This window comes from Zootoca vivipara, chromosome 4 (genome assembly GCF_963506605.1).
Source record: "Zootoca vivipara chromosome 4, rZooViv1.1, whole genome shotgun sequence".
Lineage (NCBI taxonomy): Eukaryota > Metazoa > Chordata > Lepidosauria > Squamata > Lacertidae > Zootoca > Zootoca vivipara.
In genome coordinates, this window is record NC_083279.1 from 55,975,847 (window position 1) to 56,002,592 (window position 26,746).

Below are 26,746 nucleotides of genomic sequence, written 5' to 3' on the forward strand. Positions count from 1 at the left end.
TTCTAAAGATATCCTGCCGTCTAAGAAAGGCAATGTCTATTTCTCCAATGCTTACAAAAACCCTTCTGACACAACTTTCATGCTGGCTCAAAGAATTTAGCTTAAAGTAGAAGCTCATGCACAGGGTTCTGCTAATACTGCGTATAACTGACAGGCATCTCAGTGAATGCTGAAGGCCATAGCAAATCCCATTCTAGCTTTACATAGCATTTTGTCTCCAATTAAAAACAAATGTATGTAACAATATTTGTCATTCCAGGGAGATTCTGGTGGGCCACTGATGTGTCAGGAGAATGAAAGGTGGTTACTGGCTGGTGTGATATCCTTTGGACGTCAGTGTGCGCTGCCAAATCGTCCTGGCGTTTATGTGAAAGTTTCAAAATTTGTCGACTGGATAAAAAAGACTATCCATTAGCACCATTTTAAATATATATATATATATGGAAAACTAGAGGGTTTTGTTCAACAAAGCCACTCCATTAATACAAGGATTTCCATTTGTTCAGAAGAACTTCCACTGACTCTTCTCCCCCTGTGTTTCCACCCACCACAATAAGTATGTTCTGGGAAAACTTAACAGGACAACAGTGTCCTGTTAGGGCTACAAGATCAGCAGAGAAGGGCTCCACATTCAGAAGTACATTCAGATAGTGTTCTCCATGGCAGCCCCTAAATGGTAGAACTCTCTCCCAAGAGAGAAGTGTCTTGCATCTTCATCGATCACTGTATGCTATAAATGCACCTCTTTACCCTGGAACATCAACTGTGGCATGTATACCGTAGCATCATAGAATTGTAGAGTTGGAAGGTACCCCAAGGGACATCTAATCTAACCCCCTGCAATGAAGGAATCATAATCTTTAAAATGTATTTTTGTAATACTGAATATTGTGCATGCCTGCTCTCTCTGCTTAACTTTCGTTGTGCCTTTCTCATCATAAATAAAGTCCTGAAGACGCTGCAAGTAAGCCTTCATTCTGTTGATTTTGGTTACTGGAAATCTCAATCCTGAAGTATTATTTAAGATGCTGAGGTAGAAGCAGAGATTTCTGCTGTCAGAAAATGTCCCTGGAACAGGCATCTTTGGCAGAGCCATCCATGTCTGAAGGTCAAAACGCAACACACCTTCACTTCCTTACTGCAAGTATATATCTACACACAACCTCCATTGGTGTTTGATCATTAGAATGACTGTGGTTGTGCTTTTTTGATACTGCACTGTAAGAAGCTATTCTTATAATCTTTTTCTCAATTGCCACATACATGTCTCCCTAAACTGCCACTGTCTTTGAATAGCCATTGTGCTTCCCAGAGTCTTGAAAGGATCAGTAACATAGAAACTGTGCTGTACTTGGATCAGTGTCTTCTCTCTCCTGATCTGAAGAAGTGTGCATGCACATGAAAGCTCATACCAATGACAAACTTAGTTGGTCTCTAAGGTGCTACTGGAAGGAATTTTTTTTATGTTGTTTTGACTACAGCAGACCAACACGGCTACCTACCTGTAACTTCTCTCTCCCAGTGCAGAAAAGAGAAAAACACCAAAAAAGGAGACAAAATGTCCCCCCTGTGCCAGTAGCTAGCTTCTTTATACTAGACCCTGGACATTTCTGCCTTCCCTGACATAGCAGAACACAGGTGGGGACAGTTTATTTCTATTAGAGTGCCAGCAATTGTTCTTAAAATCTAGTTACTTGGCACAGCAATAACTAGCGTTCTTTGCCTCCCCACCCCGGTTTTTTGTTTTTGTTTCCAAGGATTGAATGAATAACTTGCCATGGGCAGAATGACTCAAGTTGCCTCTGGCCAAGCATAACATCAAAATACTGTACCCTTTTTGCTACCAAAGTATACTCATTACACTTCATCAGTTTGTTTCTCCGTGGTTTTGAAGTTTATCCTTGCAGAATAGCACAGTGTTGCCCATTGTCTTTAGTAATGTAAGTCAAAGAACCACAGTAAAATCACCTCCTATTTCAAATAAATAATCCTACAGTCAATATTTTTATCAAATTTTTATGCAAAGATAAATTATTTTGTTACACTGTAAATTTATATTAGCTGAATTTACAGTACACCCATTAATAAGAGACAATACAATGTATGAGAAAGTAACAAGGAGGGAGTTAAAATTTAAACTAGAAATGACTGTTTAGAAGTGACATATACAGTAGACATTTTTCCATATATATTCCAAATGCTCTTTCCATCTCATTACTATCTGTAGCAGAGTCATTTTCCTTAGCAAAATAAATGCATTCTTTTTTTCTTTTGGAGTGCCATGTTTTGCTATTGAATTCAAAATCAAACATTGCATATAAAAATGATCTGAACAATTGCCTCAAGGGGGAGCTTCCAGTCCATTTTGCTGATCCATTGCAATTCCAAGCCATTCCAAGCTAATATCTGACATGACATTATAATAGATCCTGAATGGAAAAGTGTTATTCCTGCTTTCTTTTCAGTCATATCTCTATACCTCCATGCTGCTGTCTTTCCGTGCATTCTTAGAAATCCATAGCGTAGACTGGTCCGGACTGGTTTTTGTTCTTCCTTTACTGGAAAATTAGAAACACAATTGTATATACATGCATTTATGATGCATCTATTCCTTTCATATGTTTATGTAAGTATGCAATGAAAGATGGGTGATGGCGCACAATAAACAATTGTAAAGGCTTTCCAAATGGTCTTTGTTACTAATGTTGCTTGGTTGGCCTCCTGTAAAAAGATTATGCACTTAGCAGCTGGAAAGTGACCTCACACTTGAAGGATGTTTTTCTTGATAAGTATACAAGATGAGTCCATCAATATTGTGCTTTCTCACAGACCCTTGTGATCTATCATCTATATGATCCTCAAAATCTATACCCACCCTCAGGCAAAGCTTTAAAGTCTAAAGCTTAGATCCAGTAAGCTTCATATGGTACGGAGGTGCACTTTTTACATATTTATCTTACAGTACATTTATTCATTAGGGACCCAGGTGGCGCTGTGGTTAAACCACTGAGCCTAGGGCTTGCTGATCAGAAGGTCGGTGGTTCAAATCCCTGTGACGGGGTGAGCTCCCGTTGCTTGGTCCCAGCTCCTGCCAACCTAGCAGTTCGAAAGCACGTCAAAATGCAAGTAGATAAATAGGAACCGCTACAGCGGGAAGGTAAACGGTGTTTCCATGTGCTGCTCTGGTTTGCCAGACGCGGCTTTGTCATGCTGGCCACATGACCTGGAAGCTATACGCCGGCTCCCTCGGCCAATAATGCGAGATGAGCGCGCAACCCCAGAGTCGGTCACGACTGGACCTAATGGTCAGGGGTCCCTTTACCTTTTACATTTATTCATTACTGATCTGTAGCTTTTTTGTATTGAGTCAAAAATTCCTAATGATAGTTAATAGCCATAGCTGTTGAATCAGCCCACAATCATAAAGAAAAAGTGGCTTGTCCTCCTTCAATCCACCATTAGCGGTGTTATGCTTGGAAGCCAGTTTTGCGGTATGTATTTATTTCTCAGCTAACCTAAGGGCACTACATCCATAATGTGGAAGCTTCTTTTCTATGGCTTCATTCAAATGCACTGTGGCTAAAAGCCTAGCAATACGTGGCAATACATTTGAGTCCTTCCCATACAACTGTTAGTTGTCTTGAGATGCATGGGTTGGGCTAGTAATCTGATAATAAAAGCACAATTGATCCCAACCACATTGTGCCAAACCTTTTGAATTTGCCACAGTGCCATGGAATGAAGCAAGGAAAAGTTACTCCCACTCCAGTACTGCTGCTGTTAAAGGACAATTTGAGTGGGATGTCATCTGAACAAAGGTAGCAAGAATATGTTCTGAACCAAGTGCATAGATTGAACTAAATCCATAGATATAGATCAATATAATTTCAAGGCCACCCAACTAAATGGTGCCAACTGAGCCCTGGTGAGGAGGTTCTGTCCCTGTGCAAAGTTTCTTGGGAGAGCGTTCTGTAGATCACAGGAGTTGCCAGGGTTCCTAGCTCTACCTTAAAAATACAATCATAGAAACTGAGAAATATACCAAGTTAGAATCTAAACTTTCTGCAAGGCATTCAGATGATAATGGAGATGAGTCATTGAAGCAGTTTCTCCTTGCTTCCCTAGAAGAAAGGAAAGGGAAAGCCACTAAGCATGAATGAGTTGCTGGTTTGCCGTAAAGCACAGGAGAAATGCTCGGTGTTGTGGCTACAGTTATGGTGGGTCAACATGGATGCTTCTCGTGCCTTACTTTGGTTTTAGCACTACCAGTGGGACCATCATAATTTTTTCTTCCTATGAGAGCAAGAGCAATATAGCATCCTGTCGGAGCAGAACTTGGTGTGTTGTTGACATAAGTTTGCTGCTGAAATGGCATTTGTGCGTCAACTCCTACCTCTCCTTGCAACTTTCAGTCAGATATGCCTGTGTTGTTTTCCCAACCCACTCCAGCTCCATATCATTGACTGCAGCCGATTGGTTAAGGAAATGTGGATGATGTAAGTCTGACTAAACTTTATGGGGATGAGGACAAAGCTCAGCATGGGATCAAATCCTTCTCTTCCTGCCATTGCTCTTTCTTCTGCATAGGTAGCAGTAGCAGCAGTGGCTACGCCCTCGCTTGCAGTGCAGGGAGAACAGTGCCCACAATATTCCAAGACTACATATTGTGGTTGTGTGCACATCATACATTTAAAGCACATTACTTCCCCCATGGAACCCTGGGGACTTTAGTTTGCTGAGGGTACTGGAATTGTAGCTCTGTGATGTGTTAAACTACAGTTCCCAGAATTCTTCAGGTGATGTCATGTACTTGAAATATTTGGTAGGTACACAGCCTGTGTCAGAGTAGGTGTTTCAGCTGTTCCTGTGCTCCTTTTGATAATAGAAACTAACCAAATATTCAGAGCTGGGAAACTCACTGAGTATGATTGACCTTGATTTCTTCTTAAACAGACTTTTGAAAGGAAAAGCTAGGCAGGTGTCAGAGCAGGGTAGAAAAAGTTCAGTTTTGCATTGTAGTCAAGCACACAACAAGGGCCTTTTTCTTCTTTCTAAGGGCTGTTTGCTTAGGCATTGGGTTTAAATGTTAGTTTTCTAGTTGCTTTACTATACAACAGGTGTGTGGAAGCAGCAGCCATCCAGATGTTGTTAGACTTATCAGCCCCAGGCAGCATGGCCAAAGAGCAACAAAAATGCAAGATGTAGTCCAATCACATTAGGAAGGCCAAGGTTCTCCATGACTAATCTACAAAAGCAACGAGCTCTTTACACTAGCATGAGAGCAGCATTAACTTACTTAGAACAAAAGGTTTTGCAAACTCAATATACCTACTATTAATGTTGGACACATTCTATATTTGATGATGTGGCTACATTATTAAATGTGGACTTCCTGCCATTTTAGTCAAGGCATAACACTGGAATAATATTCATTTTCAAATGGGAATGGGAATGGCCTTGCTTTGTGTGTGGAATGGCCTTGAATATGAGTCAGTTGGAAGGATTAATTTTATAATACATGAGCTTAAGTTCCAAGACTCTCTTTCTGTCCAGTCGTAATAGTTACCTTTTATGCAGCATCTGGAAACAGCAAGTCCCGAAAGCCACTAATATCAACAACAGCAGTGGTATAGTAGGTATAACAACATAAATTAAATTGGGAATTAAACCTATAAGAAAAAAGGGTTTCATTATTGTATTTTGCTTGAAATCATAGGCTCTGCTTGCACAGATTCTCTTGTACCGCACCAGTTAATGACAACAATCAGAGATCTCTTAAGCCAATGGCTCACACATATGAACTAGTGTGATCTAGTCCATGAAATCTTACAACCCAAGAGGTGTCCAACCTTAAGGACTCTACTGTTCCAATTTTCAAACTGTAGACTGCAGAACACCACCCTGAGGCTCTTTCAAGGCCTCAGTGAAAAAACTGGTCATAGCAAAGACATGAAAGACAACTTGCCCACCTCTAAAGACCTTTCCACATAAAGCACAACTGCCCCCTACTTCAGCATCATAGCTTCAGGCAGCTGTACTCAGCAAACAACCTCACCAGCCACCATTTATAAAAGCCAAACAAACAAAACAAGAACCTGAATGGAAAGGTGCAGAACTTTAGCAAAAAGCTGGCTTTCCAAAAACTTGTTCATTAACCAAATGTTAGATCATTTTTTTTAATTAGTTATTTTGCGGTCCATTAAGCTTAATGGACTAGATTAAGACTTGAACATGCAGAACCCCCTGCAATTCATTCACTGTGTGTGGCTCTGGAGTAAGAATGAGAGGAAACTGTGGGAGAAAATACTTGGCATATTGACTCTGGCTGTTTGCAATGTGATGTCTATCCTTGACAAAAAGCATTTCCTCTTAAAAACCCAAGTAGAGCTATTTGCCCTGCAGCAATGACATCTTGAATTTTTCTTCCTTTTAAAATCCCAGAGCTCAGGTTCATTTTAGTTTCTGGGAGTTCAGCCAGTTTATTCATATGATGAATAAGTGGGGTTTGCATGTCTACAGTCTATGTTTTATATTTAAATATTACTCAGATATCAGAATCATATGCATCACTTACCAGTTTCAGTAACAACCACCGGAAAATGATCTTCTGGCTTGCTTGAATCATGTGGCTTCCCTGCTGGCACCGTTGGCTGGGCTTCTGTGAAAGTAATTACATATTTTAACAAAACAAAATCAAATCCCCGTTTTGGGACATCTGCACATATTCCTGCACTTTGCAAAAGCTCCAAGGACAACAGGAGTAATCAGTTTTGAACGTGAATACGTGTAGGTGATAAACTCGTCTAAGGACTTTACTGTAACATAGGGATAACATCTGGAATAAGAGTTACAAACTGAAATATTCCAAAATGTATCCATACACTTTTAAAACATAGATGGTAACTATTATTCTCTACAGGATTCATTGTTCAAGCTGTTCCACAGCTACTCTGCTTTTCCAATCTATGGATTGTTTTGCTTTTGGAAAAGATGGATGAGATTCTATTGCTTTACCATTGCAACTCAATCCAAACGTTTCTTACCATAATCTGGATCTGCTCTGTCTCCTAATTCTTTTTCTAGGATGTCATCTGTTAAAATAATATATAAACAAGGCAGGGAGGAATAGGTTGTTTACATTTTTCAGGCAATCCTAAATTTAAATAAGCAGCTTTTCAGATACTTTAAACCATATGTTGACAATTGTGTTCAGTGGGATAGATTTTTGTACTTAAGGACACAATACATCCTGTAGCATCTTAAGAAGTACTTAATTAGATTTGCAATTCTATACCTACTTCCCTTGGAATAAGTCCCATTGAACTCAATGGAATTTATTTATAATGAGATATGTTTACTACTGTACGGATAGTTAATGCAAGATCCCATGCTTGAGGCAGAAAATAACATAGTGTGTAATGATTAGTTGAACTTCTGCTAAAATCTAGGCCCTCTGTTAAAATTTGAAGTGGGGTGGTGTTGCCTCTTAGTAACAGAATAACATAGTACCCCCTTGTTTACAATTTATCTCGCTTCTATACACTAATACAACTAAACTGTGAATTTCACCTGTCTTAATGACATGCATGGCACTAGGGTAAAGTCACCAGGACTTCAAGGGTTTGAAAAGTCAACCAGAAATCACACATAACATCTGACACTCATCTTCAGCATTTCTTACCTGGACTATATTTGCAGATAAAATTGTGCTTCATGTTGCATCTGTCATCATTCCATTGATAAAGGTAAGGCCCCCCCAAGCCAGGATTTGCAGTTGGTTGATGATACATCACAACACAAGCTTCGCTCCCACAGGAAGGCTCATCTGTATACCAATTTCTATAACAATACACAAATACAGCAAAATTTAGTTTGAAAACTATATTATTGCTTGTGAGTCCATTTTTGCTTTGCTGGATCTAAAAAGCAGAGCAGGAGTAGCTCAGTGATAAAACACATTCTCTGCATGCAAAACATTCAAGGTTCAATTCCCAGCAAGGACTGAGAAATACTTCATTCTGAAGCTCTGGGAAACCACTGACTGTCTGTGAAGACCAGAGGTAGCCAACATGGTGCCTTCAAAAGTTGTCGGACTACAATTCCCATCATCTTCAGCCTACATAGCCAATGGCTAAGGAAGCTGGGAGCTGCAGTTCAACATCATCTGAAGGACAGCATGTTGACTACCCTGGATATAGATAATACTATGCTAGATTGAGTGATGGAGCAGAGGAATGTGAGAAGTGAGACAAAAACAGCAGGGCAGTCTCGAGCAGGTCGGGCGCCCTGGCGCTGAGGCGCGAAGATCGCTCCGGCGCCCCTGCCCTCGCAGTGTGCATTATGGATTCCGCGCGGCTTTGCCGCGCAGCGCCCCACGAGCCGCCCCGGCGCCCCGCACCGCCGGGACTATACCAAGAGCCAGCCCTGAAAACCAGAGAAAATTGAGATTAGCGTTTATCTACCTACTTAGTCACATTTCCATACATGCTGCCAACATTTGGTGGGTATCTCACTAGCAAGCATTTCTTTCTTTCTTTATAAATTGCCAATACATAATTCATTATTCTTATTTCACAAGCTCCATTTTCTCTTTGGGGATTATGGGACCCTAGGCCAATATCGAGTCTGCCTAGCAGCCCCAAATCTTTGGTCTCTGTTTGCAGCAGCAACAACAGCAGCAAATGACACAAAATAGTTACCTGAAGAGTGAATTGCTTCCATCTGTCCACTTGTAAAGATCAGGGCAGGCACTTGATGTGGTTTGTCCCTCACCACTTCTCCATAGCCCAATCCAAAAGTCCCCGTCAGAAATGCCGAGGCCTGATTTTGTGAGGTTCTGCAGCATGTTTTCTATTAACTTTTGTTCTGTTTCACTTTCAAGGCTGAGGAGAACTCCACCATCTATTTCACAGGCCAGGCGAGCCTCCTGGAATCCCAGACGTCTGGACAAGTCTTGGAAATAGGCTATCTTGTAGCAGGGGTGTGTTGAATCACCATAACATATCTTTTGTCCTAAAAACAACAACCACACACCAATATATAGACATGCAGTTATAGGTTAATGGAGACTTATTTCATAACAAAACAGCATATGAATGACATCAGGGTTACATTCCCCTACTCTCACGCCATCTTTTATTTAACTTTTCCCAGAATTCCATGCTAATGATTGAAAAATTAATAAACAACTCAAAAAATGTTATGTGCCTTAAACATGTAAGAATCTGATAGGATAACTTTTGAGACGCAATGGGTACAATATCAGTGAAGGTTACAACCCACAAGAGCGGACTAAAGGAGGGGAAATCAATGAATCATGTATACATTTTCATTACATTTTGGTTTTTTTGTGGGAGTCATGAACTTTTTTTGTTGAAAATGGAAGAAATGGAATGACGTGAAAATGACATATTTCCTCCATTGATCCTCTCTATGCCAACTGCTCTGCTCTTATCCAACTACAGAGATTAATGAGCAAAAGCTGCCTCCTGAGCAAATGTCACATGATAAGTCCTGAGACAAGGGTAACTTGAACACTCATCAAAATGCTGATACTGGTCCTGTTAAAATGGAACTGGAAAGGACCTCATTAAAAGGTTAAATGGAGTGAGTTTCAATGGAAGCATCCTTTCAGCTTTTAAACAAACTACAGTCCTCCATTATGAATCCAGAGAGTTGTGATTTGCTCAAACTATGGTTTAATTAGAACAAACCAGTTTCCCCAGTATTCATGTTTTAAATACTTTTCTAATACAGCCTTCAGGATCTAAAGCATGGTTTGTTCTTGCAAAACCTTTTACTAAGTTACCAAAAACAGAAATGGGGAGAGAGTTCATGGGTATGGGGACACCATTGAGAATGCCCTGCGTAAGGTGCCTGCCCAAGGTCTGATCTGAAGAATCATGAGGCTACCACATTGCTTAAGTTAAGCAGTTCTGGCTCTGGTCAGTGAATAGATGAAATACTGTCTTTGGGAAGCACATGAATGCTGTCTTGGATTCCATAACAGAAGGAAAGTAGGCTACAAATGTAAGATTATAAACATATAAGTATTTGGTTTATTGATTGGACAGACAGCAGGACATCAGATGCTGAATTGAGCATCTGGTGAGGCTCATATGGATGAAGGTTGTCTTTCAGGTATCCTTGGACCAAACTGCTTTGGGCTTTAAAGGCTAAAACCAACACCAGTAACCAGAAACTGTGATTTATTCAAACACAGAAATGAATGTTTCTAATCCTCTCCTTGTGCCTGTGAAAAATTATGAGAGGATGAAGGGCATGAACCCAATGCTCACACAGGTTCATAGCAGACATAGTATGAAACTACGGTTTCCGAATGACCAGTGCTATTTTTCTAGAAAAAGAAGTGCCAGAACATCTCTTATAACGGCAACGGCATCCACCTGAGAGGTGCTGGAACTGAACTCCGGCGAGTTCCAGATGGGGGAAAAAGCCCTGCTAAGGACTCTGAAAAGAACATCTATCTACACTACATTGCTCCATGGTTACTTCAAGATTGGACTGCTACTGCAATGTGCTCTATGTGAGGCTGCTTTAGAGAAACTTTCAGAAACTTCAGCAGCAAGAGCACTAAGTGGGCTGATCCTTGGGACATGTGACACCTTTGTTATACCAACTGCACTGGATACCAATAAGTTATTGGACTCCAATCAAACTGCTTGCTGGCACTACAGAAGTCAACCAGGCTTGAAGCCAGAATACTTACAGCTCCCCCTCCTCCCATTTTAGGCTGCTCTATCACTGAGCACATCTGATAAGGTTATATGCTGTATATATTCCCTTTGTCTGCAGTACAACCAGTAAGAATGTGGAAGGGGACCAGCTCTGTAATAGCTCCCAGCTTATATAACTGCTTGCCTAGGTAGATATGTCGCACACACCGCACCTTACAATATTCCCAGTGCCTTTCTCAAAACTTCTTTGCTAGGCTGATATACATGGTTATGGGCTGGAAGCAAGGCTGCATTCAAATGTGAGGTTTCCTGTGTTAGTTTTACTGATTATAAGGCTAGAGCTTCTATCCCGATTTCTAATGTTCCTTTTACACTTCAGTATCCGTTGCATTATGGAACTGTGGCTTTTAGATTGACATACTGCCATGTCAAGCTGAATTTTGAACAGTGGGGAAGAACTCTTGCTGGGATATTGCTCCAGTTTTCATCACATGGAACTACAATACAAAACTCAGCTTTCCAAGTTAACAGGCTTGCGAGTTAATGGGGTTGCAAACAGATTGAAAAACAACAATTAGTATGGAATTTAGTGCTAAACCTCCACCAGATTTCCAGAAGCGACTTTTATGTCATGTAAAATATCACATAAAAGATTGAAATTATCAGGTAAGGAAATGCCAGGGAAACAATAAAGTGCTGCCTGAATGCAGCCCAGGTCCCACTGAACTTAATGGGTTTACTTCCAAGAATACATGCATAGAATTGCACTATAACTTGATCACTTAACCATTATTTTTTGTTTCGTTTTGGGGTCAGTTATCTGCCACCTCTAGCGGCCTTTTAATTGCTAGGTTTGGGTTTTGATTATGTCATATAGTTCTAAATTGTTGGATCATTTTAATCTGACTTTATTGGATTAATCATAGAATCATAGAGTTGGAAGAGACCACAAGGGCCATCCAGTCCAACCCCCTGCCAAGCAGGAAACACCATCAAAGCATTCTTGACATATGCCTGTCAAGCCTCTGCTTAAAGACCTCCAAAGAAGGAAACTCCACCACACTCCTTGGTAGCAAATTCCACTGTCAAACAGCTCTTACTGTCAGGAAGTTCTTCCTAATGTTTAGGTAGAATCTTCTTTCTTGTAGTTTGAATCCATTGCTCCGTGTCTGCTTCTCTGGAGCAGCAGAAAACAACCTTTCTCCCTCCTCTATATGACATCCTTTTATATATTTGAACATGGCTATCATATCACCCCTTAACCTTCTCTTCTTCAGGCTAAACATACCCAGCTCCCTAAGCCGTTCCTGATAAGGCATCATTTCCAGGCCTTTGACCATTTTGGTTGCCCTCTTCTGGACACATTCCAGCTTGTCAGTATCCTTCCTGAACTGTGGTACCCAGAACTGGACACAGTACTCCAGGTGAGGTCTAACCAGAGTGGAATACAGTGGTACTATTACTTCCCTTGATCTAGATCAGGCATGTCAAACCTGCGGCCCTCCAGATGTTTTGGACTACAATTCCCATCTTCCCCAACCACTGGTCCTGCTAGCTAGGGATCATGGGAGTTGTAGGCCAAAACATCTGGAGGGCCGCAGGTTTGACATGCCTGATCTAGATGCTATACTCCTATTGATGCAGCCCAGAATTGCATTGGCTTTTTTAGCTGCTGCATCACACTGCTGACTCATGTCAAGTTTGTGGTCTACCAAGACTCCTAGATCCTTTTCACATGTACTGCTCTCAAACCAGGTGTTACCCATCCTGTATTTGTGCCTTTCATATTTTTTTTAGCCCCAGTGTAGTACTTTACATTTCTCCTTGTTAAAATTCATCTTGTTTGCTTTGGCCCAGTTGTCTAATCTGTTAAGGTTGTTTTGAAGTGTGATTCTGTCCTCTGGGGTATTAGCCACCCCTCCCAATTTGGTGTCATCTGCAAACTTGCTCAGGATGCCCTCAAGCCCATCATCCAAGTCATTGATAAAGATGTTGAATAAGATTGGGCCCAAGACAGAATGCCTGAACTAGAGGGATGAAAGATTAGCATAAACATTGAAGCAGAAAGATGTTTCTTAGCAAAGTAGAAGCTGTTAGTTTCCATATATTTATCTTACTAATGAATACAGAGTACAATTATGAAATTATGCTGCGGCAGTAGTTTTTGAAGAGACATAATGTAATGTGATTTATCCTAAAATGCAGATTAGATTCCATCGATGGAACAAAAAAAAAAGAGTATGGTGCAGTGAAATATCAATAGTACTTAATGCAATTCATCACAAGATTGTCTTCTGAATCGGATCAAAGTTCTGACAACATAATAGGAAAGGATGATTGCTAATCATATGATACATCATGGATGGGTCAAAATGCGACCCTAGAGATCTGTTCTTTCTATTTATCAGCTCACTCTTGCATTTTCTGTGGCACATTAGCTCTCAAGCTAAAATTGTGTGGCATTTAGGAAGTCAGGACCACTTGTAGGAAGAATAAAATAACTTGCTTGATCTGGTACATCAACAGAGATATCAATGAAGTTGTTACCATCATTTTCAGCAGCTGTGACAATCCGTTGCCTATTATGTAGCATTTGAGGGTTTTGGCCTACAACTCCCATGATCCCTAGCTAAGAGGACCAGTGGTCAGGGATGATGGGAATTGTAGTCCAAAACATCTGGAGGCCGAAGTTTGGGGATGCCTGCTCTAGTTGGTTATCTTTTGCCAAGCCTGCACAAGAAGTGACCCATAAAGCTGAATTTTGATGACCAGCCAGGTATAGTAGCCTGCCTGGTGCCTGAGAACACACACTTTTGGTGGTCTCAGGTAGGAAGAGAAACAAGGAGGTTGATCAAATTCTTTGTAAGCTACCATACATGACTAGCAGTGACTACTTAAATCAGTGCAAGATCGCCTGGGGAGATATATTGCCAATATATTTTTTCTAAGTACACAAATGTCCTACCCAACTACATCCAGAGAAATTGGAATTTAAGAACATCTTGCCCGAGCATCCAGAATTTAAGATTCCCTTAAGCACATAAGACACAAGTCTTATGACAGGAGATCTCCCACTGGCCATCTTTTCCAGCAAATGTAGCAAGTAAATGTGAGTTCAAACTATTCCCCAGGGGTACAGCTGAGTCAGTAATAAAGGACCATACACTAAAAATGATAACTCATGTGAACTAAACTTAAAACACGGGGGGCAGTAAAGAAATAATTATGTATCTACTTAATAAAATAAGAGAAATACTATAAATGCAAAGAATGGGGGATAATGATAAAACAATAAGGATAGTAAAGAATTTTGTAGAAATAAAGAAACAGTACAGCCATGGACGCGGGTGGCACTGTGGTCTAAACCACAGAACCTAGGGCTTGCCGATCAGAAGGTTGGTGGTTCAAATCCTCACAACGGGATGAGCTCCCGTTGCTTGGTCCCAGCTCCTGCCAACCTAGCAGTTCGAAAGCACGTCAAAGTGCAGGTAGATAAATAGGTACCGCACCGGCGGGAAGGTAAATGGCTTTTCCGTGCACTGCTCTGGTTCGCCAGAAGTGGCTTAGTCATGCTGGTCACATGACCAGCTGGTCACAGACGCTAGCTCCCTCAGCCAGTAAAGCGAGATGAGCACTGCAACCCCAGAGTCATCCGCAACTAAACTTAACGGTCAGGGGTCCCTTTACCTTAACCTTACAGCCATGTAGAATTAAAAAGATAAGAAACAAATGTAGCCAAGCTTTCCTCTTATCCAAAGCTCCCTTCTAGTTCATCTAATTAAAAGTTAAATCAGTCTAGCCCATTCTGAGTTTCATGTCCACCACTACAATGGGCCTGGTGAACTTTTTCAATCCATTACTCCCCTGTGAAGAGAGGCAGAGAGTGCACACCCCAACTCTCTAGTCCTCAACTTCTTATATTGAATTCCCTTGATCTCTCAATCCAAGTACCCTGTTCTAGTTACTCTGTTGCAAGAGTATTGTTTTGCTGCATGTTTTAAGCTATGGATGTTCAGAGTTGAATGTTTTAAGGATTTTACGAATGGTTTTTAGTAAATGGCTTGGAAGCCTATCTTGGCATTAAGTGGTATATAATTAATCAATATTGATTAATTCTTTCTGTGTTGCTAAGAGGTGGGAACTATTCCACTCTCCTGGTTTGCAAAAGAAAAAGAAAAAATTCAGGGGGAAAGTTTAAGCACCGTCCTTCTGATTTGTCCCACTATCTCGTAAACAATTTTTGTCTCAGAATATTCTCAAAGTTATCTCTACCAAACGTCTTATGACTTCACCTCATGATCATCTTTCTCAGCCTCTTATCAAATACTGTAACAATCCCTTCCCTTCCCTTGTTATTGCCCAGGTCCCATTGTCTCATACACACAGTGCCTTTCCTCAGCAAAATTCACATTAACCCAGGGCAAAAGCGAGGTGTGAGTCATGTAACTCGCCCAGGAGCACGTCCCAGAAGACGCACATCCTAGTAAGGGGTTGATAAAGTCGGGTGGTATATAAATACAGATAAATCAAATTATGTACATGGATGTGTAAACCAGTTCTGAGCGGTATGTATCTATCACCCATAACCTAAAGTGTCACACTTCCAATTTAATGCAATGACAGACAAAGTGAGCTCTGAAAGAATCTGTAAAGAACAGAGCTCTTCAGACCTGAGCATACATTAGTATCAAAGTTTATTTGCACATCTGACTAAAACAGACTCAGCATTTAAGTTTTCACAGATTTCCAGAAGAAACGCAGAAGTCTAATTACCTAGATCAATAGACGATAAATGGTTTTTCAACCAGCAAATTGGTATTATGCTGAAGGAGCAAATGAAACACTGTTTTACTTGTTGGTTTAAGTGGTATGCCTTTATCAAGGAAAAAGCCCTGCATTTTACAGTATTTCCTGAAGGCAATTGTGCGCCAAACTATTAAAATTCTGACAGCTTTACCGTTCTAAGTAGAAAATGTCTATTTTTTGGCATTAGTTCCACTCCATATATTTAATATGCTATAAAATGTAAGGCTGAGACCCATTTAGTTGTTTCTGTAATAGATGCTTCCCCCGCCCCCATTTGATCTCATGGACCCTGCAGCTGTAAATTATAGGATCAGTATTGGCAGACAGCCAGAGTTCTGTCTAAGCAGAATGTTCCAGCAGTCTCAAACTGGTGGTATCTGTGGCTTCATAGAGATCTTGAAGCATAACTTGAAACCTAGGATAGGACACTCTCTCTCTAAACATGAAGCTAAAGGTTAACCAATGGCTTTCCTGTGCAGGCTTCTGTTGGTCTAGTCAAAAGTGGCACACGAGCTAATCTCAGCCTTGGGGGTTTTCTACTTAACACACCCTAGCTGTGTACACTTTAAGACATATGTGTACACTCATTAAAAAAAATTCTGTATAGCCACTCAGATGACACTCATGATAATTGTACTAATAATTAAAGTGTTTGTATGGTATTACTAAATCCACATGAAATTGCTTCTCTTTCTGCTGTGATGTTTTTAACACTTTTTTTTAGTAGAGGATGTTCTGATCAGTGGGAGACCTTGTTTTCAATGGTTTTTGAAACTGGACTCTGAAGCTGGCTCTGGACCCAATTCACCTGTTCAGCTCACCTGCCTTTCTCAGGATAACCTGCCTCTTTCCTCTTTAACGTCCTGCTGCTTATACCAGGGGCAATCCAAAGATGCCTGGCAAGTGCTGTGGGAATGTTCAAGGAGGCAGGAGAGGCTATATTGTTTATTAACATCCTCCCTAACTTGCGCTAGCAAGTTCCTTTACTTAGCAGAGTTTTACATTCCCCTTTTAAACGCACAGCGGATAGCTGGTTGCAGGCTTGTTTAAGCCTCTCAATATGAGGTTCCTGGTGAGTTCCCTTATATCCCTCTTAAAAGAATAAGCACGCCACAATCTTTTTTAAAGTATATAAAAGAGGTTCACTCACATCATCAGTTCACAGTTGGATCCCTGAAGGCCGACTTAGTTACAAAGTATATGCATGTGAATCTATCCCATATGGGGATAATCCCAGTGTCCTCTGTTGGCTGAAAGCCAACAGAGCATTTCTGCTAAAAAGCTGCTCCAACGACGGAAGAAGTCAAAGAGAGAAAGAGTGGCAGCATGCCTTGTCCTTTTGTTACCTGGACAGGTAAGGTCACACCCACCTCTAGTCACATGCAAAGGAGGTATTTCCCGGCCAGGAGGAAACAGGAAGTTTTTGACTGACTAGACCAAACATTCCCCCACATGTCCACTCTAGGAAAACAAGGAATGTTGTACTTGCCTGCTACTTATGTATCACATCCCACAAGTGCAACCCACATTTACCTAGTGGAACGTGCTCATTTCACTTCAAGTAACAGAAGCAGCAGATCCTCTACAGCAGCTGCACTTATTTTCTGTGGCCACAGTGATCAAGGGTCATTTTTCTAAACTGAAAACATTGTGAAGCATCACATTTCCATGTTGCTTTTCTTGCTTGCGGAGGAGAAAACATCTTAGGAGGACCACTGCTTTCATCAAGGATCATTGGTTTTTCAAAGCTCTTGATGAACTTGCAAAAAACCTGAAGTCTTGAAACAAGGTTTGTTTTGTTTTGCAAACTATGTTTTGATAAATCATGCTAAGCTTCTTCCAAGAATGTTATTAAAAATCTAAAAACATATTCAAACATTAGTTTGCTCTATCTTCTGAAGTAAGTAAATAGATCAAAAGCATATTTGAAAATGGCCAATCACACCCCAAGTGAGTCAATGTGGCCTCATGATTATAGTATTGAACTGGGGAGACAGAGGGTCACTTCCAAGCCACCCATTGAGCATTCATCCTAATTTGTTTGCAGGGTGACTAAACATTACTATTTATTGAACACTCATTTTGATTTGTTTGTAGGGAAGTCAGATGTAGCAGTCTGGAAATGCTCTTGGAACAGTATATTAACAATCGGAAGTTCTTTTATTCTTTTATTCTATATTTTTTGAGTAGATGCATATATACATGTATGCATTTCCTTTTTACCCTTTTTTTTCCCCTCCTCCCACCCTTCTTCTTTTTCTTCTTTTCACTTCTTTTTTTTCTCTTCCCGTCCTTTTTCTTTATCTTAGGGTGGTGGTGTACAATTTTGTACATATTATTTGTAACTATATTTGTGTTCGTTTTCTTTGTATTGATTTGGTTGATCTTGTAGTTTGTATGTATGTAACTTTTTTAAAAGAATAAAAATAAAGCTTTTTAAAAAATTTTAAAAAAAGAGGAAATGCTCTTGGATTCAAGGCCTTGGGCAAATGCCTGTCTTTCTGCCTAATGCTCCTCATAGCTATGTTGTGAGATAGCCTGGGATGGAAGTGGCGCGGTGGTCTAAACCACTGAGCCTCTTGGGCTTGCCGATCAGAAGGTTGATGGTTCAAATCTGCACAATGGAGTGAGCTCCCGTTGCTCTGTCCCAGCTCCTGCCTACCTAGCAGTTCAGAAGCACACCAGTGCAAGTAGATAAATAGATAAATGGCGGGATGGTAAACAGCATTTCCATGCGCTCTGGTTCCAGACACAGTGTTCCATTGCGCCAGAAGCGGTTTAGTCATGCTGGCCACATGACCCAGAAAGCTGTCCGTGGACAAATGCTGGCTCCCTCGGCCTGAAAGTGAGATGAGTGCTGCAACCCCATAGTCGCCTTTGACTGGATTTAACCCTCCAGGGGTCCTTTACCTTTACCTTAGTCCCATCTAATTTGCTGCCAACATCTTGAACTATTTGCTTATTGCAAAGTTGTAAGTGCTTTCATGCTTCAGCCAGTTGTAATTCTTCCTAGAGAAGCATAAGTCACAACCTCCTATTCAGCGTGAAGTGGTGATGTGAATTCAAATGTCTTGGATCAATATTGGAAAGCCTTTAACTAGCTCTAATGTGAGCCAGGGGCTGGCTCCAGAAGCTGTGTAACTTCCAGAGCGCTCTTCTGGAATGTGTGAAGTAACAGTAAAAGCAAGAGTGCGCCTGAGCATGTGCAGACATAAAGGCACTTTTGAACATTACCCCAGTAGTTTGAGAGCCATGATTCTATGAGGTGCCTGTTTCTTGGGCAAGAACTCATGTGATCAGCTACAAAGTAGCTGCTCACAGAAAAGCGAAAAATGTCCACACAGATCAGATGCTCATGCCACACAGAGAGATCTACCATTCCATACGCATTGTGAAACAAAATGACATATGCATCTCCATCCACTCTTTGGGCTACTGTAGTTATTGCCTGCCCATTATTAACACAACAACCATCTCTGGAATTGTGCCACACTTCTGTTGCTGATATTTCCATTTTAGTAAATGGCGACTTCACACACACACACACACACACACACACACCTATGAATTATTTTCAATCTTCAGAGATCTTATTTTGAGTACTGTCACATAAATATTGGAACGCGCACTTGACAAAAATCAAGAAAATATCACAAATAAAAGGGCAAAAATAAACTGACAGCAAACAGCAGTCATTAAGGCATAATGGCTTTGATTAATACATTGGTTGTTAAGTGGCTAGTAAAAAGATTAGCTCTCGTGTTTCCTGCCCAACAGATACTTAAAGTAATTGCATTTTTGCAAACTGCATTATCATCACTTTATGTGCTTTATGATGTCATAGGTACAGCAATGCGGGTTATGTAACACTCAGCAGTTTTTCCTAACCCTCTCTTCTCACTTTTCTTTCCATTTTTAAGGACTGGTCTTCAGCCAACTCAAGACATTCTGAACTACTGCATCGCAAACAGCTATTGTAGACAATTCAATATGAACGCAAAAGCATAATGTGTCTCCCTATCACTTCTTATAGCATTACCACCATGAGAAAAATTGTAACAGGGTCAATTACGAGGATATGAGATAAGACATGGTAGAATGTAAAAATGCTGCAAGCTACCCTGAAGCATCATGAGTTAGCAGAGATAAGAGAACAGAATAGAATAATTTTGCTCTGCTGAGGGATAAGGAGAATGCAGTTCTCAAGAGCTCATTTATGAGGCCCACAGATCCTTTTCATCTCCACCATTCTATCATTTTTACATTATTACCAAGGTTCTTTCTTTTTCTTTTCTTTTTTTCTTTTCTTTTCTCTTTCTTTCCTTCTTTCTTCTTTTTTTTTTTGGAGAAATACTTATAGCCCTTGCAGTTGCAGAGAGAGATTTGAATAAATAGTGGGAGAAATGTCCATCATATTTGCTGATAACAACCAAGTTACCAGTCTCTTTTCAATCCTATTGACAAAAGGTGAATTAGGGAAGCTAATTCATGGTGAGAAGAGAAAATAATGGCACTACTACACATCAGAAGTGCACTGAAAACTAGAATCAGGGGTTACTACAAATACATTTTCTCTCTGTTTCTCATTTTTAAACTTTTTCCTTAAAAAGCAAAAAAAAGGTACTCTTGGAAATTATTGAGTGTTTTAATGTGAATTTCTCCTAATATGCTATTTTGCCTGCCATAAACATTTTTGCAATGCAATTTCCCCTAATATAATGTATTATTCTGTGTTGCTTTCACAAATATATACATGCAATTTATGCGCCCTAGTATATGCATCTGTCAGTGGTTCGAATCCCCACGATGGGATGAGTTCCCGTTGCGCAGTCCCTACTCCAATCTCGCAGTTCAAAAGCACATCAAATGCAAGCAGATAAATAGGTACCGCTCCAGCGGAAAGATAAACATTTCCATGCACTGCTCTGGTTCACCAGAAGTGGCTTAGTCATGCTGGCCACATGACCCGGAAGCTGTCTGCAGACAAACGCCAGCTCCCTCAGCCAGTAAAGCGAGATGAGCGCTGCAACCCCAGAGTCGTCCACGACTGAACATAACGGTCAGGGGTCCCTTTATCTTCACCTTTACATGTTACTTGGTTTGAAGAACTTCCCTCCAAAGTTTGGGAAACAGCAAATTCTGAAGGATGTCTCTACTGTATTTTGGTTCACATAATTCTTCAGCAAATACAGAAGAGGTGGGTTTGCCTTTAAATGTCAACTGAGTTGAAATTCTCCCCCATCCCTACTGTGGCCTACAGTTCAACCCTAACTAGTATTCATAAGTCCATGGAACTCATTCCCTGAACCCAAAGGTTCACATCTCCCCCCCCCAAACAGCTGTCACCTCCCCCATTATGTTTCATAATACACTGTTGTTTTTTAGAGGCATCTCAAAATTAGTCTGTGATGCAACAATGAGGAGGGAGTCAACTGTTCAAAATAAAAATCCTTTGCACATAAACCTTCAGACAAAACCTCAAGTAGCTCTGTTTTCAATGGGGCTTGGAAATCCCCAGTCCTCCACAGCAAAGAGCAAATCTCATTCAACATAGAGGTGCTTACTTCTGAGTAAACAGGCTTAAGACTACACCATTAGGAATACTGGTATATATGTGGAACAAGCTACAACACTGGTTTATAGACAGGTTGACAGCAATGATTCAAGAGTCTTCTGAAGGAGGATTTATTCCAAAACAAATTGGGCTAATCAACCTTTTCCTGTGCACCTGGAAGTCTCCTTCTGTGATTGGCACCTTCTCATTTGGTCTTCCTGCACACATACAGCAATAAGTCTATTAAATAGGCAGGTCTAATCCCATTAAAATTAACAGGCTTTAGGTGCTTAACTTTGTTAGGGATTTGGTTGTATGGTGTAGTTTTGAGAACACTTCTTCTTTCTATTGTGTACATTCTTGTTATAGACTATGATTTTGTACATTGTGCTGCTGTTAAATTTATCCCAGAGAGAGTCCCCAGAAGCAGAAATCAATTTTATCTTAATGTTTAAAAAGAGCTGGAGAAAGTTACTATATATATATATATATATATAGAGAGAGAGAGAGAGAGAGAGAGAGAGAGAGAGAGAGAGAGAGAGTCTGCTGCAGAAAAGGCATAAGAATTGGCACCAGGTAACCTTTGCAGAGGAGAGTGTTCCATAAGTGAAGCATCACAAGTGAAAATGTTTTTTCCCCTGAGAGCCACCTACCTAACCTCTAATAGCAGCAGAATCCCAAAAAGGTCCATTTACTCTGATGTTAACACAGGAAATGTGAGAGGAAGAGGACCCTGAGGTCCCAAGGCTTATCAGCAGTGTTAGAAACTCAAATATATCACCAAATGTTCACCTTAAACCTGGGTCGTGGTCACTACAATGGCATATCTAGGCATCTTTTCTTTTTTGCAGTGAAAGTTATTACTACTACTCATTTCCTTACTATAGCACTTCATATTTTAAAGAAAAAAGCTCGAAGTGGTTTACAACACCTTAAAACATCAAATGAAACAATCAAGAATAAAAGAAATTCAAGCTTCAAGGAAAACATTTCAGATCCTTCTCTGGGTGACATATTTGCTTTTCCCATACTTATTTACCTACTTAATTTAGGTTGCAACCCCATAGCAGAAATACTATAGGAAGCCAGTGTGGTGTAGTGGTTAGAGTGTCGGACTAGCACCTGGGAGATAAGGGTTCAAATCTCCACTCAGTCATGAAGCTCACTGGCTGACCCTGGGCCAGTCCCAGCCTCTTAACCTGCCTCACAGGGTCATTCTCAGAATTAACTGAGGAGGGTGGTGAACCATGTACTCCTTGGAGAAAAAGGTAGGATATAAATGCAGTAAATAAGCTCTTCTGCTTACCTGCTTAAGAGAGCTGGAGGGGCCAGCCAGATGGAGGTGTCAGTCACCAACCTGGCATCCACATAGTCATAGCTGGACCCATGCCAGTCTCAAAACGCGCCTGGCGCCTGGGGGATTTCAAACACTGCTTATCAGGCTTTAGATTGCTCTTAGAATTGGGGGCTGATAGACAACAAAGATGTTTCAGAACCAGCAAGATGTGTTACCTATGGCTGATCTCAGTTAGTCTAACAGCAGCATTCATACATTTTCAGAAAGTTTCAAAGGCGGCTCTGCATACAACATATTACCATAATCTATTCAGGCAATCACCAAAGTAAGGATGACTGTTTAAAAGGCACCACAGCTGGTATACCAGCCTTAGCTAATGGGAAATGTTTTGTGCTGCTTAGGCCATGTAGGCCTCTGGTGACAAAGTTGGGTCAATCAACACCCACCAGACTGCAAATGTGATCCTCTTGTCGGGTGTGATCCTCCCAGAATGAGTTGAACCCGAGCCAAACAAACTAACCAGCAACACCAGCTCCATCATATCTCAATTGAGCTTCAATTCACTCGCCCTCATCCATGCCATCCCAAATCCCAGACATCAATATTTTGCACTTCTAAAGCTTCACTTGAATAATATAGGAACACGAAATAGAGCTCCACGTTACCAATGTATTGAATGCCCCTCTCGCCAAATCCCTTGATCATTTCTCTCCATCAGATACTCTCACTCTCACATTTGTCCTGGGTTGTTACAGGCGATGGACACCTCCTGAGTATCAGCATTTTGTGGAATGGAGTCAAACCATACCAGAAATTTAGGTTTGTGCAATTAAAGTGGATCAAAGCACTCTGTTACCCTGGCACAAGAAATCTACACTGAAAAGTGTAGGACGAACGAACAATTCATGGGAAGATGTATAAACATCATGCAAGCAAATCAGGATGAATTTTGGAAGAATGCTCGTGGTCATATAACATCGCCACAAACAAATCTGAACAAATGCTCAACAAAGACAAGTCATAGTCTTACTGCAGCACAAGCTTTCTGCAAACAAATCAGGTTGGATATGTCATAAACAGCTTATCTGAAGACACCAAAGGATTCAGTCCCCAAAAGTATCTCAAGGTCTTCATCCATAGGTTGCACTTCACTCCTGAAATGCTCTACACCAAGACTACAGTTGTTGCACCTCCTGTACAATTAATTCACTAAAGCCCACTCCCCTTTTCTTCCCCTTGTGTAGGAAAGAGATGGGTGGACAAAGGGACTATTCCAGTACTTTGAAGAAGTTGCCTAATACTATAGAACTTTTAAAGGGATGGCCACTGTCTTCAGGTAAAGACTTTGCAATCTGCAAGTCTTTACCTGGAGATGGTACAGATCTCTTTTAGCAGTTCTGCCTGGCATTTGAATGGATAGTGTTATTGCCTATGATTTGATTAATGTTCTATTCATATAGCAGTTTCCAGACACAAAGCTCAAAAGAGATGACATGGATTAATCTCCTGTTTGCTACCTGCAACTCCCTCCCCTCAGCTGGTTATCACAATCAAGATTTTGAGCAGCCCTTGGATAAAATGCCTTCAACACTTTCCCATTCCTGCATGGACTTGCTTCTTTGTGACTGCTGAGACTTTCTTCCTCTCCCTGAGACCATCTACACCGTTGTCCAAAGGGGCAATGTTCCTTCTTGTTGTTGCCACCGAATGAACAAGAAACAAGAGCCAGATAAGAAGAGACAGGGGGTGGGGGGGGATCTGCAGTGGTCCCCATAACTGTGGTGGCAGCCTTGGCAAGTTCCTGACACTGACACCCCCTGGTGCCCACATGGCACCTTAGGGTTGGTGCTGCATGTGATCAGTAGCTGAAAAGGATCAGAATTGGTTCTAGGTTACGTGAATTCCTAGGAGAGTCCCTGGAATGTTTTTTCCATTTTAAAAGTGGTGTGTCCAATGACGAGGGGTCTAAAGATTCCTGCTTCTTGTGTTCTCGTTTCATGATTCTATTATAATTATGGAAAACTAGAAAATAACTATCACCTTATCCAATTTCTAGTCCCTTGCTTCCTACCTGACATTTCAGGAAACCATTGGAATTGGACTGAAATGTACCCTATAGAACACACTCAGGTAATAATTTGTACAGGTCCATCGAGGAAAATAGGCACACACTGAATCTGCACTGGAGAAAGTTAACTCTAACCTATCAAAGCTCATTGCATAGTAAGTTTGTTAGCCTTAAAGATACAAATGGATTTTTTATTGCTTATGGACACAGTGTCATTATGTGCAGGACATTCAGGGCAGGTTCCAGCTCCTCCACCACTTGCATGCAGTGAATGGATAGGCACAGTATATTTCACACATTTAATATATATTTCACATATTTATGGCAAATATATAAGGAAGGAAGGAAGGCACCACATTTGAAATAATGCATACGTTAATCAATATTTTCAAATATTTTTCCTTAAGGAATTTTTCAATATATGAAGAGGGCTTCCTGATTATAAAGAATCAAGCAGTTCAGCACATTCCTTGAGAAGCTCTTTCCTTGGAAAGAAATATTCAAGGCAAGACAATCACATCATAGAACGTGAACCCAATGGTCATCTAGTCCAACCCTCTGCAGATTGGGATCATCTGAGGAAGCTGTAGGATTTTCCAATGCTGATTCATGTCAAAGTTCAGTAGAAGTACAAGCTCAGAAGTTTAGGACGCCACCCATATACCCCTACCACCCACTACTCAGGGTGGAAGTCTCCATCTGGTAGCACATGGTTCTTCAGAGGTATTCTTCCACTGATATCGTTCCCACCACAGACCACGCCACACAAATCCTTATCCACAAACATGAATGTGGATTTCAGTGGTTACTGCAGACAAGCAGGAACTGAGAAAGTTGTCATGTGTGGTGAGCATCTCTATCACCCCTCTCTGTATCTTCTATTTGAGCCCCCTATCCTACTTCTCTTGAAGCTGAGGCTCCAATACTTTGGCCACCTCATGAGAAGAGAAGAATCCTTGGAAAAGACCCTGATGTTGGGAAAGATTGAGGGCACTAGGAGAAGGGGACGACAGAGGACGAGATGGTTGGACAGTGTTCTCGAAGCTACGAACATGAGTTTGACCAAACTGTGGGAGGCAGTGGAAGACAGGAGTGCCTGGCGTGCTATGGTCCATGGGGTCACGAAGAGTGGGACACAACTAAACGACTAAACAACAACAATCCTACTTCTCAGTCTCTGAACTTTTAAAAAAAGAAGGGACAAGGGACAAAAAGACTCTCTGTAGATGGAGGACAAGTCAGAGCAAACCCTTTTTGACCTAGGAAACACAATACGAGGGACATCAAACTTTCCATTCCCATATTTAAAGGTATGAATTGTGGATCTCATCTTTGGAGTTTCCAGGATAGAGGCTGTGATCTTTCCGCAAAGTCAATTCATCAACTTGGGACAAAAATCGAGCCTTTTTTTTTTTTACTCGCTAGGAAACAGCTCGTCCCTAGTGCCAGTGACACAATGCCAAGGCTGCGTTCCCTGAGTTTCCTTTGCCTTACTGAATCAATAGAGCGCCACCCTCTTGAAAGTAAGAGGATCCCCGCCAGAAAGAGCCAACTTTCTATTTGGGAATCGCTAGCCACTGTTCAATGATGAAGTTGAAAAGCAATGAAAGAAGGAACGCCTGGGGGAGGTGGAATGATTGCACCCGAAAATCCGAAGCACTTGGAAAGGGCCCTGCAGAGGTTGTTGCGCTCCAATTCCCAAGAGTCCCAGGCAGCATGGTCAATGGTCAGGACTGATGGGAGTGTGGAGTCCAGAAACATCTGGAGGGGATCCCACCTCTCTCGCTCCTCTCCCCCAAATACGAAACCAGGTTCCTCATCCCGCCCTTCAACTCACCACTCAGGACTCGCAGCGAGAGGCAACTCTGAGCCCACAGCCAGCAGCAGCCCAGCAGCAGCAGCTGGGGACGCCTTCCGCACGGAAAAGGGAGCATTGCAGCGGCCGAGGGATAGGGCGGGGGGCGTCTGAACAAAGTCCCCGAAGTGACAGCAGCAGAAGGTTAGGCAGGCAGGCACCCTCAGCGCCTCCGCAACGGCCGGTCCTCCGCGGGGAAGATGCTCCAAAGCGGGTCCCTTCAAAGCGTCAAGCAGCGGCAGGAGCAGCAGCCGCCTCGCTGAGATCCCTGAGAGCCAGCTGTTGCCCTGCCCGCTGCCGCTGCGCGCATCTCCGTGCGCCAAGGAAGCGCGCGCGTCTTTGCAGGACCGCTTTGGGCGAGAAGGAGAAGCGTCTTGTCCAAGGGAGGAGGAGGAGGAGCAGCAGCAGGAGCAGGAGGCACTGCAAGGTCTTCCTTCTCCTCTCCTTGGTCTGCCTGCGCCTGGCGACG

The 26,746-nt window shown here is 41.5% G+C and overlaps 2 protein-coding genes across 5 annotated transcripts in view; one reads left to right on the forward strand and one right to left on the reverse strand.

Annotated features, from left to right (window-relative positions):
* The window catches only part of TMPRSS15 (transmembrane serine protease 15), a 62,984-nt gene extending 60,632 nt beyond the window's left edge, over nucleotides 1-2,352 (forward strand). The window contains exon 27 of one of the 2 annotated variants that reach the window (XR_009557481.1): nucleotides 260-396. Coding sequence is in view for 1 of the 2 variants with exons in the window: in XM_035114992.2 (XP_034970883.2) it covers nucleotides 260-415 (156 nt within the window). In the remaining variant the exon portion in view is untranslated. Of the gene's footprint in view, nucleotides 1-259 lie in introns of both variants that reach the window. The other variant, XM_035114992.2, reaches the window with a different exon arrangement.
* A 70-nt stretch (nucleotides 2,353-2,422) lies between these two features.
* Nucleotides 2,423-26,746, reverse strand: CHODL (chondrolectin). Of its 3 annotated transcripts, XM_035114996.2 has the most exons (8): nucleotides 26,260-26,746; nucleotides 8,700-9,012; nucleotides 7,682-7,839; nucleotides 7,044-7,091; nucleotides 6,575-6,658; nucleotides 5,567-5,669; nucleotides 4,043-4,121; nucleotides 2,423-2,558 (listed from the first exon to the last, which is right to left on the reverse strand). In XM_035114996.2, the coding sequence occupies exons 1-8, from the start codon at nucleotides 26,354-26,356 to the stop codon at nucleotides 2,556-2,558; spliced, it is 885 nt and encodes a 294-aa protein (XP_034970887.1). In that variant the 5' UTR covers nucleotides 26,357-26,746; the 3' UTR covers nucleotides 2,423-2,555. The 3 variants fall into 3 exon arrangements, with proteins under 3 accessions (XP_034970887.1, XP_034970888.1, XP_034970886.1); XM_035114997.2 differs by lacking the exon at nucleotides 5,567-5,669; XM_035114995.2 differs by lacking the exon at nucleotides 4,043-4,121 and having other exon boundaries at nucleotides 2,431-2,558.

Excerpts from the sequence above, each read along its gene's own strand:
- CHODL (XM_035114995.2), bottom strand. The coding sequence starts at position 26,356 with ATGCTCCCTTTTCCGTGCGGAAGGCGTCCCCAGCTGCTGCTGCTGGGC. Across the intron at positions 7,840-8,699 it reads GGAAGCAATTCACTCTTCAG|AAATTGGTATACAGATGAGC; the intron begins GTAACTATTTTG and ends GTATTGTTATAG. Across the intron at positions 5,670-6,574 it reads GGTGGTTGTTACTGAAACTG|GTTTAATTCCCAATTTAATT; the intron begins GTAAGTGATGCA and ends TTTTTCTTATAG.